Source organism: Falco cherrug, chromosome 12 (assembly GCF_023634085.1).
Source record: "Falco cherrug isolate bFalChe1 chromosome 12, bFalChe1.pri, whole genome shotgun sequence".
Lineage (NCBI taxonomy): Eukaryota > Metazoa > Chordata > Aves > Falconiformes > Falconidae > Falco > Falco cherrug.
In genome coordinates, this window is record NC_073708.1 from 11,511,314 (window position 1) to 11,538,036 (window position 26,723).

Here is a 26,723-nt window from a genome sequence, read left to right on the forward strand (position 1 = left end):
TATCTAAGGTAATCAGACCAACATCTGTGCTTATGTGAATCTAGGCCCACATGTACAAGCTAGGCAGCTTTTAATACGAAAACAGGAACTTTCAAAATCATAATGTTATCTTGTACATGTACTCTAAAATACTAGGTTTGGGGCTGACACATTTATCTTGATACAACTCTTTCCCATTCCTGATATAACAATTCTTGATGTAGAAGGAAGTGGCTGAGAAAAATCCTTAGGTAAAAAAATACACATCTTCACAAGAACTCACACAAACACACACACTTCTGTAAGAAAACAGGAGCTTTTTTGGGCTACATACTGCTGTCAGCTTTCTTATTTTAAAGCATCTCTATTAATCTATCTTTACAGTAATGTTTGGTTTTGCCTTCTAGAAAAAGTGGGGGATGGATTCCAAAACTCAAAAGTCTTAGTCTTGTATTTATCAGCTATCAAATTCTTAGCTGGTAATAGCACTCAACCCTAAAGCAGACACTTGGAAAAAGTCTAACTGCTGAATACGCAAAAGTAATCCAACATCTCAAGTATTTCTGCAACTCTGTGCAACAAATAAACATCAGTACAATGGATTTTATGTAATACCAAAATCCATTATTTCAGTCCTTAAATATGACGTTTTGGTACCAGTTGTTTTGTTCCGTATTTATTGCTTTTAAGCTTTGGGAATAGGAAAAAAATTGCAACTATATACAGCTTTTACACTGAACTTAGTTCTGCTTGCCAAAGTGTAAGGACTATATACCATTTAAGCACAATTGTTCAATACTGATTTCAAAGTGTTCATCTTTAGTAAGAAAATGTTGGACATAGCATTTTTAAATACGTACTTTTACTCTAGGTTTTTACTGCAGTATTTAGTTAGAAGCTAGAATTCCGAACAACATTATAGATATTTCTGCTATTTTTTCTTTTTTTTTTAGTTTTGATAAACATGAAGTTTGATGAACAAATTAATTTATAAAGGTGTTGCTCCTGCATTTGTGTTGAAAATAAAGTCAGCATTCATTAGATGCCTAACTTGTGTAGGTGCATTGGAAAGCTACAGCCACTTATCCTCATCATGCCCCACGTCCTGCAACATCTTAGAATTACATAATGTTCTCCCATTTCGTTCCTCTCTGATGGGGGGGGGGGGGGGGGGGGGGGGGGGGCCGCAGAATTTTACCTTTTTCCACTTTCTAATTCAACTTTGAATAAACTTACCTAGCAAAAATGTTCTCTTAACCCGAGGGCAAAATTAAGGGAAAAGAAACAAAACCACCTTTCTGCAAGGCCAACGAGTACCCTTACAGTTGGGAAAAATGCAAAGAAAAAGCCATGAGTTATCTATTTTTTATGACATTTTTTTCAGATTCTACATACAGCAAACCAATATTTCAAGGTACACCAATACAACATCCCTTTAAAAGATGAGTAATTTTAATTACTTGAGTCATTTTCTAAGACAATTCTAAACATTACCACTATTACAGAATAAAATTTAGAATTTATTTGATCCCCTTCAACACAATTTTATGTATTTCTTTCTTAGTATGTAACAAAGCAGAAGAAAACAGTAAATTCTCATAAGTACATCAGCTTTCAGTGTCTGGTTTGCTTTTCTTTTTCAAATTACCAAGCCATCTGAGAGATTCAGCTGCTTCCCTTCTTTTCCTCCCTTTTTCCCCTGTCCCCAGTCCCTCAACAAGAGGCTTTATGCTTAAAGTTTTGGAACTTCTATATCACAGGCAACTCCACTTCTAACACAGACATACTATGCAGACACAATCATAAGGAAGTTTGTAAAAAATTAAGGTTTTGTGAAAAGCTTTAATAATAAACCCTGTATATACTTAAATATAAAGTGTACTTCAGTGCACAGTTGACAGGATTTCTCCAAAGTAATTTATTGAAACTAGAACTGCTCAGTACTTCTATGATTAACGTTTTACCTTACCCACCACCACCTAAAAAAAACCTTTTGATTTTTCAATTATGTATATCTAAAGAATTTTCAGTGAGTTATTATACAGAAGATGAGTGCAGTTTCTTAAACTGTAACGCGTGAAATATTTTTACCATACACTCATATTTACACATTTTCTTCTGAAGCCTCCACCTAAAAACCCAGACCCTTTTTAATTCAGTCATTTTTAGAAATAAACTCTATTATAGAATGGTTTCACAGTTCTCAAAGACAATTCCAGTTTATATATAATTATGATAACTTTTAGCATAATTTGTTAGGAATGAACATGCTTCTGAAAAAGCACTTACAGTGTAACCCTGTGTATACTACCTACAACGTAAGAAACATACAAGTTGATTTTTAACTCTGCCTTCTACTCCCCCAAAAGAGCAGCATATTTAAATTATAAAGTGACATTCCATTAGTAAGAACCATCTAGTGTCCTGCATTTAGTAAAGTCAATTCCATAAGAATATGTATGCACTATTTGTTTTTTCCTAATGCATCATAAATATCACCATTTCTATTCATCCTTAATGCAGGCCATATCCTTCGGTTTACTAAGGCTCTTCACTTCATCCAGTAGTTTTTTAGGTGTCAAAATATGAGTAGAACCTGACAAAAGAACATAAGTATTAACAGTATCAGTTCCAGGCCAGTGTTTTTCACAGTATCTGGAAAACTGAAAATACAACAGTTCAAAGTGTCATCACATGTTACCATACAAAGTGCCATCATGTAAGTGTCACCATTAGGCAGGCAGTGACCCTTTTCCACACACTGAGACATCCACACCTCCAGATTAGGACTCTTACTTTGGATACCAGTTTCAAGTCCCTGCTCTGCAGGGTTTGAAACATCGGCTTGAACCTGAGCCACATTTGCTGCATGCAGTTGTCCCAGCCTGCAAGAGATCTGCCCATTTTGTGAAAGGGTGAGTTAATGACAGGCTTTATCCTAGAATCAAGAAACCACCTGGATTAAAGATTATTACGAACAGTAGTTTTCCACAGAAATATCAGTTACAGCAAATTGGCTTTTACTGACTAACGTTTCCTTGAAAAAAATGCAACAAATCCCAAGTCTGGAGCCGCAAAGAAAATCCTCATTATTCTTCAGGACTGCACAACTACCTCCCTTGTTCTCAGAGAAAATGATTATAACTTCTGCCACGAAGGGTCACCCTACAGTTAAAGGGAATTCTTAACTGTTCATTAGGGCTGTCTTGAACCTTTAGTTTTAGCTGCATCAATCTGAATGGGCTAATATTCCTTGAGTTCTGAATCAGGAATACTGCAAGGTGAAAATCTTCCTGTAAGTCGCACGGAAATTTAGCGGTTATCACCTTCCCTCAGAAATCAGGATTATGAACAAAATTACAAGAATCATCTCTATACAAAAGGGAAGACGGTGCTGTGTTTAGTACCGGGTATTACAGTGAAAGAGCAACCTACGCTACACATGGCTTTGTAAACAAGTCTCAGATGAAGAAACAGTCTTGTTATACTACATACCTGTTGTCCTAGTCTTTCCATTGCAACTCAAAACTAGGACCAGCATTAAACCTACCTGAGCCACCACCAATGAAACCAGCAAACAGGAAACCAACCAAAAAAAAAAAAAAAAAAATCAACCATACACACACACACACACACACACAGAGCTACAACGCTATTAATACCCTATTGATATAATACCCTGCTATTATGAGGTAACAGACTCGATCTCAGAATCAAGGCTGTCATGGCTTTAGGGAAGAGTATTTTTTTAATTAGAATTATGGTAGATAGATGTAATCCTTTTTGAAACTCAACACTAATTTTAATTGCCAGACATCGGGCATCTCAAGTGGTTTCAAATGCTTTAGATGACCATGCACTCAGACACCAGCTGCTACTGCAGATGGATACAGGTCTCTGGTAAAGTTCTGTACCTAGGAGCTCTGTTTTGTTCTATCATGCAAATGTTTTAGCACCTAAATTTAGATAGCATTACAGGAAATTATTATTTGAAGCACAGCAGCCAATGAAACAAGCATTTGCTGCCTCTGAAGTATTAACTGAGAGATTGCTACCACAGCTGGAAATCCATGCATTTACTGCCAAACCTTGAGATTAGGGAGATTACTTCAGTTTTCAGGGCATAAGCTATAAATCATGGCATGGTTTATGTAAATTCTCTGAAGAAACCTAACAAAAACTAGAAGATGTTACAAAGTCAACTGAGCAACACTGAAAAAAGTTTTTTGACTTGGGTTGGTTTGTTTGGGGTTTTGGTTTTCTTTAATACTTCCCCTCCTTCCAAAGCGAGTGATTTTGCACTTGTCTGCCAGCTTTCCTACTACTTCCAAAAGCAATGGACAGTAATAAGTCTAGCTGAAGGTAAAGCACAGGCAGATGCAAAAGTCTGTGAGGAAACTGTAACACAAGGAAATATAGATCTGTTTAAATTCTTTTTGCTATACATCAGGCTACTTTAATAATATGTTTGTCTGATATAATTCACAATGATTCCTCTATAGAGCATAATTGTATTTATTGTTCTTAAAATCTTGCTGCAAAAAAACCATCCAAATATCAAACATTCTAGATAAAACTATGCTCTTAGACCGAAAATATTCTAAGAAATACACTGACTATAGTATTAGTTTACTGAACACAGGGACTGTAAGAAAAGAAACACACAATAGTAAAACCCCTACATACCGCCCTTTTCCCAAGACAAGCTTACCTATAACAACTTCACAGGACTTGTAGACTTGAGAAACTTCATAAGCACTGCGCATCTCAGAATATGTAATTCCTCCAATCACAAATATAATCAGCCTTGCACTACTCTTTCGCTCATCTTGATAACTCGCTTTAGGTTTCTGGCGGGCACTGTAGATCATAAGATGACATTTTTATAGCTTTAGTAATTAATTTTGGTAAAAGTTATACACTCAAGCAGCAACAATGTCTGTCACGCAGTTCATGGTTTGATTACAGTTTCAGCAAAAGAACTCAGACAGATTGATAATTAGAAGAATTTTAATGAAAACAAGTTAGCACATTACTCAAACTATTCAGTTATCACAACGGGGAAAACAAATACAAAGTGAAAACCTTGCTGCACACACAGCTAACACTCAAAGGACTTCTACCAAGCAGCTTAATTCTGCATGCTAGTAATTCCAATGGCATTTTTCACGAGAGGTTCATTTGAAAAAAATAGAGTCTTAGGTATTTCAGCCTCCAAATATGACCGGAATGTCTAAATAAAATAAAATAAAAATCTGGCTGTTATCACGGAAGATTCAGACAGCTAGGAACAAAAAAACCCATCATACTTTCTAACACAGATCTAATAATTGCAGATTCAGATTAAAATCATCTGCAGTCCTGATCTCTCGCTGCTGGGGTGCCTAAAAGATTCCCACATTTCACCACCCTGTAAGACAAGGATCCAGTTACAACACACAGGGACTTGCTCTAGTGTTTCCTTGCACTGATCATCCAGGAACATAAGGACACGTCAACAGCTTGGTTAGCAGTGGAAGCAACAAAACTGTTTTCCTAAGGCTACGTATCTGTACCTTCTGTCTTTTGTTTAGAAAGGTAGAAAATCCAACTCAAGTGGGTCCTTCACATTTAGGATATGTATAATGTTTCCCTCCCTACAAATTCCACCACCCGATTAGTGCAATGAGCATTCCTGTGACAGAAACACTCTTCTCTCTAATTCAGCTGTCTCACTATTTAAATAACACTACCAAAAGTGAAAAAGCTGTCACATACACAGATATTGGTCATCAGGTTCAAAAGCCAGTGGGATTAAAAAGGGGAAAAAGGGACAGTACAAGTTGGCAAGCTAAAAAAATTCCAAAAATCACTTCAGTGCTACTCAGTAAATATGCAAGTACATGGAACACATCATTCCACATTCATTAGCAGAGAATTGATTTCAAGACCTCTGACTTTCCTACACCTTCTCTAAATCATCACCTCACAACAGGGGTCAAATGTCTAACAGGCCCATATTCCTTAATGAGACAGCTACAGAAGTTGAATTTAACTTGCTGAAATCATTAACTTCAAGAAAAACACAACCACTACCACGGCAGAAATAATTTTCAGAAGAAATGAAAACATTCCTTTGCCAAAGTCACCATATACTGATAATCCATTCCTGAAACTACTTCACATGAAAAAGCTCAATGGTTTAAACTTCTCATTCTGGGAATATGGAAATGTTATTTCTAACTCTGAAGCAAAAGGAAGATACTCCAAATAACAAGCTGTATACAGCTAAGAAGAGTTACTAAAGTAACAACTAAGTTCACTATGTTTTAGGTGAAATAAAAATGCAGAGTTTACTCATTAACATCACCTTATATACATTATTTCACCACTTAGTAAGCACACTTCCATAACACTTCAGAATGTACATTTCAAAAACACTGAAAAATGGCTAAATTATATGTCAGAAAATTAAACCATTTACCTTACTGCTCCCGAACCATTCCAGGTAGGAGGACACCGGGAACAATAAGGCCAGTCTTTTGAATCTAGTTTGTTTTCTATAGCATCCTGAAGGGCAAAACAAATATCTATTTTAGAGAGCCACGCAGACCTAAAACCCAACAAGTTTCAACTCCCAGTAAAGAAGTTAACTGGAATCTAATGCTCACACATGCAACATCTTAGGATATCCAACTGCAAGCAGCATCTCATGAACAACACTCCTACGTAACAAAACGCTAGAATACATAATGCTGAAAATTACTACAAGGCTTTTTGGTATCACAAGAAGTTGGAAGCGTATATGCTTTCTTTATAAGCATGATATTGATTTAACTGTTCAGATTTCACTAGCAGCTTTTCATCTCTAGTAACCTTCATATTTAATTTCTCTATAGCAGTATATAAGAGAAGTTCTCTGCAGACACGAACGAACATGTGAAAGTCACCAAGAACCTGTGAATGACAGCACTGCATCAACACCAAAGGTCCAGTGAACTCACTATTCTGACATCAGCCGTCAAGTGATGCTTCACAAGAGATTTAAGAACAGATCAACTGAACTGGCAAGTAACATTTTCCAGCCCCTCCTGACCTACAGTTTATGATCTGAATTGCAGTTTAAAGAGGCACTGGAGAAAAAAAAAAAAAATCCAGATCTTTAAATTACACTGAACACCGTCAGTCACAGGACAAGCTGTTCAAAAGGACTTTTTGCTTTCACTTTTATTTGCTTCACCTTCAGAACAACCTCCAAAAAGGAGCATTGCTAACAAACAGCAGTCCAATATTCTATATTAGAGACAGACTAGAAGTGATCACTTTGCTCAAGAGATGTATTTAAAAAAAGTAACTCAAGATACTACGGAATTTCAAAAGACTAGCTAGAACTGCTCACTTGAGTAAATTTCTGCACTGCACCCATGAATTAAATTGTTGGTAAAATATACCTCCATAACATCTTTGATAACAGGCGTCCACCTAGAAAGTTGAAAAGTTTCTTCTGAAGAACGATCCCTTCTTGGGTGTTTATGCTGCTGAGCAGCAGACTGAAAAAGATTTTCAGAACATGGCTTTATTATACAATGTATTTGTATTTTTGAAACTTACTCCCAGTTATTAGTGGGGGGAGGGGGGAACCAGTAGGACTTTTAAAAGAAATAACCACAAAGAACAATTAATACCTCTAGAATTCAGGATACACTAGAAATACTAACTTCAGAGACAAGCAACTAAGTTGGCACTTTCCAAAACCAACTAGCTCAAGTCACCATCTGATTATTTTGGAAGGAATGTTATAGGTATCTTTCTTTGAAAATGATTCATGTTAATTGTTTAACAGATTTACCACTTAGACATATCATAAAAACAAGAATTCCTAGTATCTGCCTGCTCAAAAAAAAAAAAAAACCACAAACAAACCATGAAACACCCCTGGTTAATACCACTAAGAGTTGCTGAAAGAGCTGTAACAAGTGTTTGGGTGGTAGGAAATTACAGAATAAATAAATACATTCTTACTGAAGAGATAACAGGGACATCAAGATATTTCCAATTTCTTATCATATCACTATCACTTTCTATCTGTACATTCTGGATCAGCTTGTCCAAGTTCTCCTGGGTAGTTCCTTCAATACAAGGAAAAAGTACAGCTTAATTACCACGTGACTGTGAATAAGACCAATTTTGTCTCACATTCTGGGCTGTTAATTTAGTCCAGGATATTTTTTTTTTTGTTTGGCCAGTCTAAGTTTAACATAGTATTTTACACAAATTTTTTGTAAATGCTCCATTTGTGAGACAAAACTCAATGTTACAGATTCCTTAGACCCACATTCTGCCAATTTCTTCCTCTCCCCACCGACTTAGTTTTCAGGTTGCAATGAACATGGAGACCACCCTTTAACAGCTTCAATAGGAAGTGAAAAGGAGCAAATTTGAGCTGTTGCACACACCCAAGCACAGGAATGATGCTACTTGTACTGCATCTCTTAACTCCTTACCAATAGTATCTTTGGTACTAATTTGAGAGAAGAAAAACTACACAGGATAGACAGTATTTCTTCCAAACTTGGCCATCAACTCCAATACAGATGCTTAGGTTAAAGAAAAATACTGGACTATCCCAATACTTGGGTTGAAGTCCATAGAACTGAGAGAAGAAAAAAAAAAAAAAAAAATAGGGCAGCTTGTCATACCATTTGTGCTAAAGATATAGAGGAGAATAGCTCTAATTTTGTCATAGCTCTCATGACTTTTGTTGAGCAGAACTGGAAGGAGGACTCTCATTGGATCTTTCACTTTTTGACCTTCTGCATCAGTTCCAAGAGCCAAGTCCTAAATTTAAAACAAACAAAAAAAAACCAAAACATGGTTTTAGTGAGTAATCGTTAAAAAACAAACAACATTGGTTTGTGTGTTTTGAAAGGCATTTTAATGAAACCATAGGTTTCATGAAACAAGCTGCATCAATTAAAACTGAGCATGAAAAATCTTTGAAATAATTATTTCAACAGTTACAGAATTATGATAACACTACGCAACGCGAACACGTAAAACCATTTGATAACTACAATCAATATAAATAGAAGTTATAGTTTTTAATGAGATGAGGTATTACACTGTACTACTAACCCTAACAAGTGCTTTTCCCAGACACTTTAAAAAGGCTTCCTTCTACAGAAGATAGTAAGACAACTTCATAGGTGTTTTCAACAAAGAAAACAAAGATGATCCTTAAACAAATTAGCCAGATTCAAAGACCAAAAAACAAAAGTAGAAGCATCTTTCACTGGCAGAGTAAGAGCCTTGTATAACTCCCTTAGCTTTAATACTACTACCTCAAAAAGTGATCGCAAAAAAAGCAAAAGGCAGAGACACACTACTTTTGTCCTTTAAAGCAACATCTACTCCTGCAAACAAGTGTCACATTCACACACTTCTTTGATTTGTGGTTCGTTTTGGATTTTTTTAAAAAAACATACCTGTTCAGTCTTACAGAGCCTTTCTATGTTAGATTTGAACTTGCTCATGCAATCTTCTGCTATGTTAAGATGAACAACTTGCTAGAAGACCAAAAAACAAAAACCATACATGTATGTATGCTGTAACTTGGTTGTTTTTTTGGTTTGGTTTGGTTTTGGTTTGTTTGTTGGGGGGGGGGGGGGGGGGGGGGGGCAGGGAACAAAAAAAAAAAAAAAACAACACATCAAGCAATCATTTACTGGGTACAAGAGTCAATCCTTCAACTATCCCTCAGTACCATCATGCATTTTCTGTGCTTTACCCTTCACTTAAGAGACTAACCCCCATAATACCTTTTAGAACATTACACTACTCTGCTATCTTCAATCCTCAAAGTACAAAAATCATTTAAGTAGGCTTTTTACATACTAAAATGAAACACCTGCAAACAAGTTCTTCTCAAAATTCTGCAGTAGGTGAACATACTCATTTGGAGAAAAGCAATATAGCACACCTAACAGGAAAATGACAGAATGAAACCAGACCTCAACAACACAGAACTACAGTGTATAAAATGATTTATTGTGAAGCTGTTGTTACAAAAGACCCCTTACCCTACTAATCTCTTTACGATAGTGCGGCATCTTTTTCATTAACTGGGCCAGAGCAGATATCGATAACTGTGAAGAAACGATACAAGTTAAAAAAATGTTCGCCCAATATTTGACATACTTTTTTTTTCCCTTCCTGTTGCAGCCTTGCTTACTCCCTGTCCCGCCAAAAAAGTCACCACTGAGTAAGCCTCCATTTCTACAAGTCCATGAATTTACATAGATCTGATGAGCTGTAAATAATTGAACTACCAGGAAAAACAACACTAATTTCAACAACTTACTTTTCCTTCTGTTGCTTTTCTTTTTGATGAAACTTCTTTCAAAAGTTTTGGTATTTCCCTAAGGGGGAGGAGAGGAAAAGAAAAAGAAAAAAAGGAAATCAATGAAATGCAACAGCACCACAGTTCTTAAATTTTAAGATCTTTACTTAAAATTTTAAAAGGACCGCTCAACAAGAACTTCTGAATGAAAGTAAAAGCTGCACATACAGGTCTACTTTACAGAAAAGTGTTCTTTGATACAGGAAACAAAGTTAAACATTCCGTTTATGATACATGCATAATGTCATTTGATGCAGTAACTTGCCAGTACTTTAGGCAAAACAATCCCTTCAGATTTAAACAATTTTAAGATACTTCTCAGGAAATAATTTTATTTCCATTTTCCTTAAGAACTGTAATTAATATTAGTAAAATTGCATACCTCTGTGCATACTGTATTTTTCAAAGTATGTTTTCTTCCTGGCATCAGTTACTTAACAGGATGTAGTCTACAGTGCAAGCCATCTTCACTACCGCCTGTACTCCTGCTTAACAGCTCAAATGCATTCCCTCAAAGAAACTTTTATAAACTTGCATAAACTTAGTTTTTGTTATTTATTCACATACTCTATCACATCTGCAATATGCTTGTGCCGAATCTTCACCCAGAGCTCGTCATCTTCCTCCAGAATTGCCTCCCGTTCCTTCCCAGCAAGTCCTTCTGTTTTGTATCTTCCAAGAGAAAATTCAGACAGTTGTTTGGTTTGGGCCACCGCCTCCCCCCGCCATCCCATTCTCATAACTTAAAGAGTATTAATTGTTATGGTTTAGTCAACAGACACAGTAATACCAGTAACATACACAGGTTTTAACTTACAAGCCAAGCTACTGCCCAACACAATAAAATTTACATAAGGATTTTACAGATTACATCTTTGAACAAAGAAGATAGATTAATTTTGGAACGATTCTTGCAGGCAAGAATCCTGGACATTCTTTTGAACCAACACTAACTAGAGTTTCAATCATACATTTACGTGCACCTCAATTTCTCTTCAGCTTCAAATGCCAATTGTGTGCAAAGCAATACACATCGAGATTGCCAAGTGCAAATAAAGTCCCATTCACCAACAAAACAGACTATGTAGGACAAATTACTTCACATACACAAGAAACATGCATTACAGCATTCAGCTATTACTTTTCTACAAATAGAAATAAACCCATACAGCAAGACAGCAATCACACTACATAACTTTTTCACATCTACAGAAACTCACAGTGTATATGGCCAGAAAGCAGAAAATTAAAAAAGTTACAAGATTAATTGTGCAAGTCAGATCGTGACTACCTCGAAAACATACTTTGCTGCATTTTCATACCCAGAAAATTTCAGATTCATGTAATTCTACATTTTCTATGAAAATATTCATTCAGTGTTTCTGACAGAAGATATGCATTCCTGTTTGCTTAACTAAAACAATGAGGCAATCAGACCAACTACAGCATACGAGATCAACAGAAAACAGTCTTACCGAAATCTTTGGTGTCAGAACCATCCAACAGCAAAGCACGTACATTACGTAAAAAGAGGTCATACTATTCCAAGCAGTGATAAAATAACACTTACGAATTGAACAGGGCTTACCTAAATGTGCATCTCAACAACTACACAAATTAAGTGACTGGAACTATAAAAGTGAGCGTTGCTGAGAAATAACTAGGCTTTTTCTCAGGATTCGATTACTGGTCTTGTTTGCCTTGTCAGGCCAAGAAGGTTGAGAATATGAAAGAAGTAGAGAATCTGAATGTGCACTACCAAGGTTTTGCTTCAAGTCTAGTCTTGTTTTTACAGAAATGCAATTTGTTAGACTGAAAACTTAGAAGAATGCCAGTTAGATCACACCTAATCCCATCTAAGGTTAAAAAGAAGCAGTTACAAATCCAGGAGAAAAGACTAATAAGTGAAGCAACTTATGTAATATAAACAGGTACTATTGCAATGGTGCAATTCAGCTAAACAATTCCTTAGATTTTTATAATCAAGAATAAAGCTTTTAGATTTAAAAAAAAAAGTACTTGCTTGTAAGTATCATTTTCAATTGGTAGCAGATCATATGCCATTGCCTGGAAGGTGAGTTCATGAAGTACAGTTGATACCGGGTCAAAGCCACGATCAATTATTATTAGTTGCGAGTGGGTTTTAGCCTAGAAAGCCATCAAATAAATGTAAAGTCAAAACACGCAGTACAAAGTTAATGCATGTTAAGTCTATTCAAGTTACAGTACTACAGACATTTAAAAAATAACTGGAAAAAACTAAAACGTATGGTCCAAGTGTTTATCAACATAAATAGAAACAAACGTTTAGATGATAACCACAACAAAGTGGGCTTAAATCTAGTTTTAAGGCAGTGCTCTTAGCCCACTGCAATGCATTCAGTAACCTCACCTAATGAGCAAAAAATCTAAAGGGAAAGAAACCACCACAAAAAAAGGCCTCCCACTGACTTTTCACAAATAGGTTTATTTTTGGTATTTCAGAGATTGTCTATACTGTGCTGCAATACAGAAAAAACACCCCAAACAAACGATCTCTATACATTCAATTGAAAGTTTCATTTTGGGATTTAGTGAAGTGGCAGTAGCATCAGATACATTTATTCCTGTAGCACAGTGAAATGTCAGTGTGGTTTACTCCATACAGGCTGTATGGTTTACCCCATACTCCTGCATTTAGGCAGCTACCCTCATCTGCCCCGATCTGTAGTGCCAGATCAAAATTATGTGAAAAGCTGTATCTTTGTGGACAATAAATCCCTTAACGGGAGACACTTCAATTCTGCAGTAAAGTCCCTTCTACACATAGCCCTATAGAAGGTGATGTTAAAACAAGTCAGCCACTTCAGGTTTGCATCACCCCCTAAGTTATCACAGGTCCAATTTTTCAACGACCATTAGTTTGATCACGCAAGTTAGATTTACTTACATACAGATTTACAGTATCAGTTACTACCTTCAAGTTACTTTCATACACAAATACTACCAAATAGCAACCAGTTGCCTTCATTAATAAATAAAATCTGGTTTTGTGGAACCTGTTGTCAAAACATATTCCAAAGATATTTTTTTTCCCCTCAGACTTACAAAGAATGATGCAAACATTTTTGTTCACTTTTACCTTTATTTGGCTTTTCTCATCAGTTTTGTAGTAGTTCTCAAGATTTTCTTCAACAAGCTGTGCAAGTTTGCTGGCTTTATCAGATGGTCCTCTGGGAAAAAGGAAGCATGCAAAAATAAAAATTTCTTCATCAAAACACTAAAAATGCTACCTTTAAAACAGAAAGAACTCCCTAGATTGATCCTCTGATTTCACGAGCAGTTTCTGAACTCCATTCTAAGTATTTCCAATATATTTTCACTCTTACATTACGATTCCACTCTTTGAATGCTTCAGGTATTTCACACAGCAGAAACAGGTTCAGCCAAAAGACTGACATTAGCTGGCATATGACCCAGCACCTAAAATTCTCACTCAGAGGCAGGAAACAAGAAAGAAAAAAAGAAAAAAAAAAAAAAAAGAGTCAAGCAATTATTTCTTCATTACCTTTGCAGAGAATAAGGCACCACTTCATGCTACACCACAGAATGCAATTCTTGAGCATAATCTCAGATGCCTATTTTGACTTCAAAGATGCTACTCTTTGATCCAAAGCTCAAAAGAGGTATTCTTCTCAATATCTCTACTACAAAGAAATCCTGATTCCATCTGCCTCAGCAATTTATGAATACCTTGATGCCAAGCAGAGCTGCAAAATTACCAACAGCAGCAGTTCTGTTACAGTATTATGCACGCGGTATATTAGAACGCAACACATTAGAGTGTCATTCTACTGACCAAACATGAAACGGGCAGCTCATTAACAGAACAGGGTATATGAAGTACCCTTATATGAATACACACAGAAGTAATTCACTGCTCTGTCTACACTTCACAAATTCCTATCGCTCCATACTTCGGAGCTGTGGATTAAAAACAATGCACCCACAATAAAAGAAACTATGCTGCAACCTCAAGCTATAACCAAACAATGTGGGAAGTCCTAAAAGTGAAAGCAACTACACTATACAACGTTATTTTTGCCTCACCTTTTATATCGCACACCTGGATTCTCATCTAGTGTGGCACATAAGGTAACAATTTGTTCAGCCATTACTTGCATTACAGCATCTTTATCCTTTGTCTTTTCTAGAGCTGGACTGTAACAGCGGTAGAATGCATCTGGGACATTGAGAGTAAATACCTATGTAAAGCACAACCAAGAAAAAAAAAGGCTTAAGTTGTATATTTTGAAAATATCTGGTAAAAGATGGGCTAATACTTTAAAAATATGTGCTGTAACAAAAAGCCATACACAATCAACTTAAAAAAAAATGAACAAAACCACACCCATACCTCAGTACCCTTTCTCTGTCCTGTTGAGCTCATTTGCTTCTTGTTCTCATACTTTTTTCCTCTATTACTCTCTGCCCCTATGTAAGGGACTATATTTTTCAAATTGCTTAGGGTCTATACAGATGGAGAGACCCAAGACAGGCTGAACTAAATACCATCCAGTGCCTCACAGAGAGCCATACAATGCAATATCAGAATGATCACAGAAGGTAGCAAGCTAAACTACCAGAATGATTGTAGAAGGTATCAAGCTAAATTTCTTTAAAATAGAACTTTACATATTGTATCTGTTTATTATATGAAGACTTTATCTCCAAGAACTTAAGTTCCTAAGTTACATTAAACCTTAATAAAAGATTAAGTACTAAGCAGAATAAAAATTTTCAACAGTTCACTCAATGGAATGGAAACAAATCACATTGTCAGTAAATGGATTTTCTCCAGCTTCAGATGGACTCTGTAACTATACAGTCAAAGAAGAACATTCATCCAGATAAAGGTGTTTGTTTCATTTCAGCAGATAATCACTTGGACTTTGCCCAGACCTCGGCCTGATTATTTACTCTTACCACCCCAGAAAGCAGGCCCAGGGATTTTAAGTCAGGAAAACCAGCTGACATTCTGTTCTTTTGCTAAGGATTCAAAATGTTCTTACAACCCAAAATACTGAGAACACTGAACTAAAAACAAGAAGAGACTAAGTGCTGCTTATTTTTAACTTTAGAAAAGTAGCTCCAACTTCTAGTTTCACGGCAAGTCCTCCAGCAAACCAGGACAACAAAATCTTTTCATGCCTTATTTGGTAGGGGAAGCTACAAAACTTTTTCTTACAATCAGCTTTAGCAGAATCCCAAAACCAGTTTGAAACAAAGCTTGGGAAGATCACCACCACTGGAAAACAAACCAATCAACCAGGACACTAGTTATTCTCCGATGGCTTCTCAATCTAAATAAGAAAAAATCATCATAAAAAGGAGTGTGTCTTCAAACTAGGAAACTGCATCACAATGAGACACAAATAGCAGCAACCTCTCCTATATTCACCCGCCACTTGGCATACATAAGAGTTCTGACCCTTGCTATGTTCAGAAGGTTTGAAGAACACAAGACTTGAAAGAGACATTAACAGTTACTCCAATAACTCCCCATCGCAGGCAGGGTTTGGGGGCTTCACTGTACCGGTGAGTATCAGAGTGCATTTCAGCCTTCTGTGCCTGCTGAAGTGCATGAGCAACAAATCATTTCTCAACACAATACCCATGTGAAACAACACAGTGGAAACCACTCATTGTTTTTCACTGGTGGTCTCAAATATTTAATTGAGAAAACATGCATTTCCACATTTTCCTCAATAAAAAGTTTGCCAAGTTCTTAGTTTGTTTCTTTTTCAGTGAAGCTTTGGTTTTGTTCCCCTCCCCTTCATCCATTCATTCTCTTTTTCTGATTTTTCACCAAGTAGTTAGTTCTACTCATTCCTATGCACCAACCTACCTAGTCTACCAAAATAACACCTCAGTATAAGCAGTAACAAACTTTACTGCTTGCTAAAGACAAGCCAGAAAAATTCTCTCCTCTTAAGAAACAGATTCTGCCTCTCCCGTCTCTACTGCAACTGACTCCAAGTATTGCAAAGAGGTTAAGTGTGAGCAGCAAACATTTCGAGTACAAGAGCATTTATTTTCATCCGGAAGTTATAGGCATACACTGGAAATATGCCAAAACAGCAATAGGTCTCACATATAGTTTGTCAGTTAAAAAAAAAAAACAAACCACACAAACAATCTACGATCTGTTTTCTAGAAGTTCAACAACACTTGAAAAGAGTCCTCCAGACTATTTTCTGCTGTTGAAATAAAGTATGAAACCTACCTGAGACTCACATGGGAAGAAGGATATGTTAATCTCCTTGCATCTCCTGATTGACTTTGCACAGGAAGACTTAATTTTATTGAAGAGGTGGTCAGGGCAAACTAGGGGGAAAAAAAGAAAGGATTCCAAGTATAAATCATTTATACACATTCCAGCTGTTAACTCAATTATAAGCTTAGAGTACTCAGAGCAGATAACTCTAAACTAAAAGCCAATTAACAAGTCACATGCAAAAAGTTGCCAAATCTCCCTAGAGTGAAAGGGAATGTATAATCATTATTTTGCATTTGAGACCTTTTTGAAGAAGCATTACTGGTCATTTTTTACTAGTTTTTGGCAAGTGAAGTTGTAGAACACTAATTAGCAGTCGGCAGCAGTGAAGGATATTGATTTTATCCAAGCAAAAGTTTCTGCTATTAATTCTCATATTTGAGAGAGAAAACATATCCCAAGCCACAAAAAGGTTAAAGGGAAAAACAACATCTTCCTTCTTTACACGCCATTTTAGTCACGCTGACTGACTGCAGAGGAACATGCAGTCACATTAACCCCATTTGCACTAATTGTCTCTGCTTTGCAATTTATATCACGCATGCAAGTGCTTAGTAGGCACCTTCTTTCAGGCAAGGGGAAAAAGCTGGCTCACAAGTCTGCAGGAGCTACATAAAATAACCAATTACAAAATATTGTTCTTGCAGCAAACTCTCATGCATTTATAGTTTTGAGTACTATTTTGTTTATATGAGACACATAGTTTTACTCAGATTGTCTTCCTCCACATTCTCCAACATATGGGAAGACTGGAATACTTCAAAAATAAAACTAGATTACCTAAATTGAAAGCTAAGGTCGGGAACAATCAACATTGTTTAATAACTGGGAAAGAAGTGACTATTGCCACACAGCATGATGGCCACAGCTTGGCAAGCCAAATATGGTTAATGACTTGAGTCTCAAATCTTCCCTCAAGAAACAGGACCCAAAATTTTCATGTACTAAATTATAGCAAAGAAATTCAAGAAGCTTACTTATTTACCTATATAAAGTTATCAAACTACAACACAAAAGCTTACTTACAGTCAGTGAAATACACATATGCTGCTTTGTATCTGCTGGATGATTTGGTGATGAAGTCATCAATAAGTCCATCCACAGACTTGCGGGGGTAGAAAAATAATAAAAAAATAATCATTACAGCGTTTTGCCTTTCCTCACACACCAAACAAATCTTTTCCCTCCTCTCCTCCTGCCCTGTTAATTACCAAGTCCTGTTTAGGAATACTGCAAATCAACATACAAGAAAAGAAAACACTTAGATAGAGATTTTTAATTCCAGACCAAGAATAACAAATAGTTACAGAAGGTCAGTCATGCACCAAGATCACTTTAGGAAGTACACAAAGCAAGACAGCTGCATCATTTTCCACCTGTAACAGTGCTGAGATTTATTCTCCCAAGAATTTTTAGGAAACAACAGTAATCCTTTATTAGAGTCATTACTTAGAATTCTGTTGCTTAATGTATTGCATCATTATTTGATACAACATCTCTTTCAGTGAGGTTAGTAAGATCTATGCAATGAAACAATGGAGGCATTGAGCAAAAGGTACATGTTTGCAACATACTCTATGGCAACACTGCATTGTCTTTTCATTACAGAAAATTAAGCAGCACACAAGTATCACACAAAATGAAAAGTATCGTATAGTTATATGTAGTAAATGTAAAATAAGATTGCTTTTTCAGTCTGAAAGATCTTGCTCATTCTCTTTAAATTACTAACCTTTTTGGTGGGAGTTATTAAATATATTGCTTTCATGTGTGGAACAGGCTCACGGGTTTTATATACGTTCTCCACCACTATAAATAAGGACATATTACATTTTTATAATTAAGAGCTTTATGGATGTGTAAGGAAAGCACCAAACATACTGTAGTACAGAGATGATAAAGTAACACTAATCAAGTTGTCCACAAGATTAATGGCAAACACCCATCTTTTGCTAAGAGAGCTTTGACATTTTATTTATTATTTTAAATACAGCAAGTCATCACAAGACTTCTTCAACCCTCAGTCTAATGTCATCTGAATTTGTAAGCTAAGTATTTCCAACTATCCCACACAAGCAGAGTTCTGCCCTCACACAGAAAGGTACTGAAATACAAACATGCTCAAACTACGGGGCCCAGTATGAACTATCTTGCCAGAGAACTGCCTTGGCAAGATGGCTCTTTTTCCAGTACACTGAAGGTGAGAGAGAGAAAGAAACTATGCAGGGCATCATTTTGGACTAGAGCCTCTTCTTGTCCTTTGTTTGCCTGTTTCCTGTACACTTACTCTGTTTCAATATAATTGCAGGCACAAATTAGACATTTTCAGCAAATCAGCTTCACTCAACTCTTGGTTTCCTCTGTTTAATAAAGTCTTAACTATGTAGCATTGCAACACACTAGCTTGAGAACGTGGGGAGATTCGTGTTGCTCACTAATTTTGAGGGGGAGGAACAAGGAAGATGAGTAATGTCAGATATCTGGATGTGGAAAGACAGGTTCTTTTCAGTAGTGTACTAACTAAAAGGTTTCTTATTGATGAACAGGGTACATGCTCACTGGAAGTTTCTCACAAAGGATAAGCAGTACTTTTCACTACTAAAAATACACTCCAAAAAGTTGAATGTATACAGCTTTGCTATTATTCTTCCAGAAGAATCATGTTATACTAAACAGCTGGAATAAGAGTCTTGCTACTCCTCAAAAAATAAGTCTAAATAATGCTCTCTTGCAAAAGTGTTTCTAAAATCTAAACCTAAAGCCAATTAAACCTAGATCACTAACCTTCTTCATATTCATTTCACTTTCAAAAACAGGCACAAAAAGATGTTCAGCAGGATGATACACTAACACACATTACATTAGGGTCAATTGTAAAAAGGAACTTTGAAAACTGTTTTATGATAGGAAAAACATGCTTGATTTAAGTTGTAGGGAAGAAAAGCCCATGACATTTATTAGAAAGAAAATATTTTTTGAAACATACATAGCAAAACAAAGTCTTAACTTAATAGGCATACTGCATAACAGATTTATCACAATCCATCTATTAATCACTTTTAACAATGGCCAACATCAAGGCACAGGAGAAACGTTCCAGACAATCTAATTACTATTAACATTGCTTAGGGGCTTATTGTAGTTAAAGCAATCGTGATACAACTGAGTTTCAAGTCTGGGGGTTTGCTTGGTTTTCCTTAAATTACAGAAAGTTCTCTTGTTTTGAAAGGTGTCTAAATATATCTGCACAACATAAATTTAAATTCTTGCCTCCATCACATCCACTTGCTTGCAAGCACCTCTCAGTTTGTCTATCAGTCTCCTGTTCACACTTTGGCTTCAGTACTTAAGTTTCTCTGCATTTGCATCCTAACTCTACCTGTTCATGAGCATCGACGAATTCAAAGCAGCAGATATTACTGATTTACAGAGCACATTAGGAAAAAATGCAGAGAACAATTTGCCTATTTGTGTATGTTTTACTAACATGCCCTTAATTTTTTACTGAGCTCTTGTTTTTCCTTAACTTCAACTGACAGATAATATCATTAAAAAAATCACCCTGTGACAGATAACTCTCTCATTTACCCCATCCTGAATATTAGCAAACACACACACACCACCGGGGTGGGGAGGCAACAACAACACCACAACAAAAAACACACAGCAAACACCACCTAGAACAAAAGAAAAAATCTAAACAAACCAAAACTAAAAAAAAAAAAAAGCACACAAAACCAACACCATACACACACAAAAAAAACCACTTACAGCCATCTTTAGCAAAAGATTTTAAAGAGCATTTTCGGTTCTAGGCAGAGAAACATTCCATTTTTCATTAAAAAGGTAAGAAATAAATCACAGTTGGGCAATTACTGTACAAGCCAAAAAGCCTGCTAGTCTAACATCCCATAGCTACTTGCCTTCATCAACCATATTAAGACAATTTCTTGCAAGGGTACCATCGATATTATTCTTTCCCTTTTTCTCACTATGATATTGCCATCTGTATATTAAAAGAATTGTGCTTACCTGTGATACCTTCTGCCAGTAGATCAGTCATTTTGCAGCACTGTGACAATAATTTAGTAGTGTAATCATCTAGAAGAATTATCTAAATATATCAAAAACCACACAAGTATTTAGATTAATCAATCAGTTATAATAAATCCATTTTATTTCCTTAACAGCTTGCCATGGAAGTTTGAAGCTGAAGTTATTTTATTACTCCGTCTTTTCATCACCTGCATATAGCAGCATTGCAGTGGGAAACTGCACTGCTAAATCCTGCTTCACATGTATTGCACAGCAGTAAAATTTTTGAATAATAAAGTACAAATCTTTCAAAAGAAAAGTGAAGATAAACAGAAACAGTTTTTAATTTTCTTTTCAGAACTTAAAAAAATAATTGAGACAACTGACCATTTGTTCTTCCTGTACTAGCCCTTAGGTTTTTCATTACGTTTTATACAGAGATCCGAGTTAACAGAACTGTAATCCATTACTTGGATAGAAAACAGTTTTAAGTGAAAATGCCAGCCATTAAATGATACTTATTTTTTGTATACTCAGTGATACAGATTACAGATTTTTCAAGTGATTCCAACATGCTTACAAAAATTATAGCAAAACTGTACCTTCCATTCTTCCTCTTTCCTGCAGTCATCAAATACTGATGATTTTAGCTCTATAGGAAGAAATACAGTTTACCAGTTAGATGTATCAAATTGTTACCAAAAAAAATAAAATTCACCCATTTAGACTCATGTTTACAGACCTCAAAAAGAATAAAGTTTTAAGAAAAAAAACCCTACAGCAATCAATACCTCTACAGAATGCTTGACCAGAAACTGTTCCTGCCCATTTCAGAAAGTTGTAGCTAAATTTTTCACTTTCACTAATAATAAAGAGCTCCATAAAAATCGGTCTGAATTTTCACAGGCCTGGAAACATTTCACTTTCTATTTTTTTAGTGAGCTCTTCCACTAAATTGATTGTGCATATGCAAAAAAATTTAAGCTTCTCTAATATAAGGCAGGTGGACCAACACACACACAAATAAACCTATTGTAAAAAATATATGCTAACTTCAGATGTCCTTGTTCTTTCTCTAGAATTCCAGAATAAGCGTAAGAATACCAGTTCTTTCAGGAATTTAAAGTTACCTAAAACAAGGTATCCATTATCTTTTCCTACTGTGACAACTTTGTGAAAAATGTCTATCAAAATGCTTGTCCGTGACTCAGCATCTAATTATGACCCACAGCTTTTAAAGATCACCAGAACCGAGCTGCAACTTTCAGGAGTGATGTCATCAGGCTAATTCAGATTTGATCTCACAGTAGTGGTATGTATTAATTAAAAGTCAGAAGATTTCGGGAACTGTTTAAAACTTGGTGTTTATAAACATAGGAATAATGAGGTCTGACAATTCTGCTTTTTTACCAGAGAAGAGAATTTCAGATTAAGCTGATGACTGCTGCTGCCTATTGAAATAGTTGGACCATTTTCCCAAATGAAAAGATGAAAGTAACAAAACAGAAGCCTAAAATATAAACAAGCAAACTGAACACATGTTTTGTGATTACTGCCAAGCGAAAGGACTATAAGAAGTTTCAGAATATTAGGTGCACATGCAATAGAAGTACACCTGTTTCCTCAGTGCTTATAAATATGAATATAGTCTCTTATGTCCAAGTCCCTTTGATGTGGCACTATCACAAGACACTCCATCTCTCCCTTCATGTCGTGGTTTTAACCCCAGCTGGCAACTAAGTACCATGTAAGCTCAATTACTCTGCCCTCCCGCAGCAGGATGGCAAAGAGAATGGGGGAAAAGGTAAAACTTATGGGTTAAAAGCAATTTAATAATTGAACTAACAGTAATGAAAAGGAAAGAGGAATAAAAGGGGAAAACGCCCCACGCACACACGAGTGATGGACAACACAATTGCTCACCACTCACTGACCAATGCGCAGCCAGTCCCCAAGCAGCAGTCAGCAGCTCCTGGCCAGCTTCCCCCAGTTTATATACTGAGTGTTCCATGGTATGAAATACCCATTCAGCTAGTTGGGGCCAGCTGTCCTGGCTTCGTCCCCCACCAATTTCTTGTGCCACTCCAGCCTCCTCAATGGCAGAGCATAAGAAACTGAGAAGTCCTTGACTTAGTGTAAACATTACTTACCAACAACAAAAAAAAAAATCAGTGCATACTAAATCCAAAACACAGCATTGTACCAGCTACTAAGAAGAAAATTAACTCTATTCCCACTGAAATCAGGACACCTCAACTTCTAGTGCTCAGAACTCAGTTTCTTCCAGTTGAGCAGCCTACCTGCTCATCCAGCTTTCATTTCATTTCAGCTTCACCAACTCTAACACTGCGTAGCACACAGCACTCCCAAAATGTCACACTTCATGCTTCTCGTGGTTATGTTTTACAAAGATGTGCCAGTGTGAAAGTTTGTATAGTGCAAGTTTCTTTTGAAAGAAAAGTACTTTATGCTTTAGCTTTCCAACATGTTCAAGTTACTTTTTGCACCTGACATTTTTCATAGAAACTTAAAAACCTCACACTCTGCTCCATCTAATAAGCTGACAGAACCACTAGTCCAGAAGTAATTTTAGCAAAAAGCACATGCTTCAAGAGGAATGCAATTGGTCTATTTCGCTGATGCTGCTAAACAATAGAACCCAAGCTCAGTTCTCCTGAACTTTTCTCTGCTTATACAACTCCCCAAAATCCATTATCACTTCCCAAACTTGCCCTCTGGGTTGCTTCCAATTCAGCATTCTTCCCGTTATACACAATTCAGTTTTCAACAAGTTCTAGGGCTGCTTAGCCCGCTGTAAACACTCCTGTGACTTCTTTGGATACATTCTCTAGAAAACTGCAGAACACTCACCACTCCACAGCTGCCACCAAGATCTATTTCTTTTACCAAGAAAAGGTAACTTATTCATCTACCTGAACCCCAGATGCAATACAGGCACATTTCTCCTGTCACTTTCATACTGTGTATTTTTAAATTACATTTTTCTAGGTCTGTACACAAGATGTAAGAACAGATCTTTAGCCTCAAGAAAGCTTCGTTAACCTTCATGTTTTCTGAGAACACTCTTATCAAGGAATTAGTCCTTTGCATTATACAGAGCTCTTTTTCCTAAACTGAGTGCCTGACAGCCTTGTCCAAAATCTGAAATATATTTTTTCTACAATACTTTACCTTACTTCCCTATAAAATAAACCAGAACACACAAATACATAACCCAGTTGTGTCTTGAAGTTAATTTCTGTAATTAAAAGTAGAAGTCAGCTTTCTCCCACCATGAAAAGAAATTTTATTCCAAGCTACCGTGTACCAGATGCAGGGGCAAATACACTGTAACATTCCCACTGCTGTTTGTTTTGTCCTTGACCTGAGCCAGTTTATCCAAATATATTAGTTTTCAGATTCTCAGCTGTCTCCAGTAAGTCTTCTGAACATACCAAAACCAATCATAAACCCAGGTATGAATACTGTTCCACTGTTGTTTAAGGTCCCGTTTCCTTCTCTCAAATTTCATATCAACCACACACCCTAACTACCTTCTCTAGTTTTGTCTTATCTGAATACCTTCAATTAGTTTAAAGCATTTTTCTTCTACTTTTACTTCCCAATCCATTTCAGAACTACACACAACCCTGACAGAACAGCAGACTGCTAAATCCCTGTGTGCGGAAAAAAAAAGCGCCAAATAAAAAAAAACCCCAAAAACAAACTGCACCTTGGCAAAATTAATGACCCATTTATAACACACTTCCTGAAGAAAGGGCTAAACCAGCTTTCACTGTAAGCCAGTGCCCTGGTAAATAAAGTTACAGAAATGCCGAATCATTTAAAAAAATTAATACAGATATCTATGGTTAAGCCAGAATCTTATTACACAAAACCAGAGCACATTTTAAAGTTGTACAAACACAATTAATGCAGAATTCCTTGCGGAAATAACCTTGTTAACAGACACACACACAGAGATGCAGTATATAGTTAATTTTTTAGTTTTAACCACAGGAACTACTGCCTCCTAAATACAGGTAGCTTCCCCTGTCCCCCTAATTGTCAATTTCACTGGCAACAAACTTTGGTGAAGTACCCTTTTCACACACTTCTGCTTAGGTTCAGTTCAAATTGCATCTTACAGAAAGGACTATCATGATGGAAAGAAAGGTTTTTAACAGCACCCCACCAGAGCATAGGTACAACAGTCTTTGTACACACAACAGGTACAACTTCTTTGCCTATTCACAGGGCAAGAATAAGACACACGCTGACAACAACCTGCTAAGTGAAGCAACAGCATCACTGAGCCATTATTTTCAGACAAACCAACCATTAAAAAAAAAAAGCAACCAACTAAAACACTTGCTGCAACTTTAGAAAGCAGCATTTATAGCCTTGAATTATCCATAAACAAAGTGCCAGGCAATGTCTAAAACTTGGTTTGTCAGTCTCCATTGTTGTAGCCTTGGAAAGACAAGAGTAACTCGTTATCTAACAGCCTCTTTCAAAACATTCCTTTTCACAACATTTGCAATATAAATGTTTTTCTTCCCCATCTTGTGTGCACTGGCAATGCTGTTTTCAAAAGTCCTTATACGCCCTGAGGATGCACTAGTGCTCTGATCAAGTTCCCTCTTTTCAAGGTCCAGTTTTCCATAAAACACCTCAGGACAAATCAATCGCTTTACAGTCAAAAACACAAATGACTTCACATAGGACAAAGCAAAGCAACAAAAGCAGGGATTTTTAAAGGTCAAGTTTTAAACGAAGGGCTCTAACTCTTGCAAGCAAGTTACAGGTATCAGCAATCCAGGCCTGAACACCACAGAACAGTCTGTTTTCCTCTTTCTCCCCTTTTTCTATTTTCTCTCCCAGTGACACAAGCAAGCAGGCAGGCTGGAGCTTGCAGGTGGCAGCCGAGGGGAACGCAGACACGGCAGCAGCAGGACCTTCTCATTTCAGTGACAGTCGCTGGGCTGACCGAGCTGCTCGTGGAGTCACAACCTCACTACTATTAAGCCTAGTGTGTGGTGGCTGCTAATGCCTTTCCCCAAAGGTCTCACACGACCTGAAATTCTATTAGCCCTTCTACTCCAGTAAGACTTGGAGCAGTTACAACTTCATTTTCTGTAACAAAGACCAGTAGAACCTGTTCCTGAACATGGTAATAAAAGCCTGCAGTTTACTTATGACAGTACGTGGGGACACCTTCAGCTTTTCCTTCTGAAAACTGTGAAGCCCAATGCAAAGCGGGCAGTGCCACTTGGTGACAGACACCCAGAGCGCCCCTTCTGAAGCCGGGAGCTCCAAAACCGCCCCTTCGAAGCGACAGGGAAGCCCTTGAAAACCTGACTTCAGCTGAACCTCTTCCAGAGCGGGCACGGTGGCTGTACAGTTCACCTATCTCCGAACACGGCAAACACGTTTCCACCCAGGTGCTATTACTGCAGCACCTGCGGCACCGCCGCCAGCCGGGGCCGCCTCCCGCCACCCCGACGAGGCACCAGCCGAAAGAGCCGGGGAAGCGCAACCACCGCCGGCCGCTGCCGCATACCGGGCTCCCCGCGGAGCCGCCCGGGCCCGGCCCGGCCCCTCTCTCCCGCCGCCCGCCTCAGCTCCGCCAGGCAGCGCTGCGCCTAACGCGCCTCCAGCCGCGCCAGGGCGCCCGCCTCGGCGGCCGGGGGACCCCCGACCCCGACACGCCGGGCTACAGTGAGGCGACGCCTCAGCAGCGACGACGACAACGGCGGCGGCGGCCGCAGCAGCAACGAACGCCGCCGGCCCGCACCGCCGCCCACCGAGCGGCCCCAGGCCGTTCCCAGCGCCGGGGGAAGGGGACGGGGAGCCGACCCCCGCACTCACTCTGCCACACCAGCCTCTTCAGCCCCCGCACCGCCGGCGCCATCTTGCTGGCAAGCCCCGCCTCAGCGCCTCTCCCTTCCGCTCCCCCGCCCGGCCCCGCCGCTCCCTCTTCAGAGGCGGCGGCGAAGGGCGCCGCCTGCTCCT

At 37.7% G+C, this 26,723-nt stretch overlaps 1 protein-coding gene across 1 annotated transcript; it reads right to left on the reverse strand.

Moving 5' to 3' along the window:
- Positions 1 to 1,330: 1,330 nt before the first annotated feature.
- On the reverse strand, positions 1,331 to 26,649 carry STXBP3 (syntaxin binding protein 3). Its single transcript, XM_055725012.1, has 19 exons — positions 26,580 to 26,649; positions 21,311 to 21,360; positions 20,706 to 20,787; positions 18,406 to 18,482; positions 17,700 to 17,778; positions 16,623 to 16,723; positions 14,447 to 14,601; positions 13,479 to 13,569; positions 12,381 to 12,505; positions 10,925 to 11,029; positions 10,319 to 10,376; positions 10,038 to 10,103; positions 9,444 to 9,524; positions 8,658 to 8,796; positions 7,981 to 8,087; positions 7,410 to 7,508; positions 6,443 to 6,528; positions 4,691 to 4,839; positions 1,331 to 2,575 (listed from the first exon to the last, which is right to left on the reverse strand). Exons 1-19 carry the CDS (start codon positions 26,620 to 26,622, stop codon positions 2,484 to 2,486), a joined length of 1,785 nt encoding a protein of 594 aa, XP_055580987.1. The 5' UTR covers positions 26,623 to 26,649; the 3' UTR covers positions 1,331 to 2,483.
- Between the last annotated feature and the right edge of the window lie 74 nt (positions 26,650 to 26,723).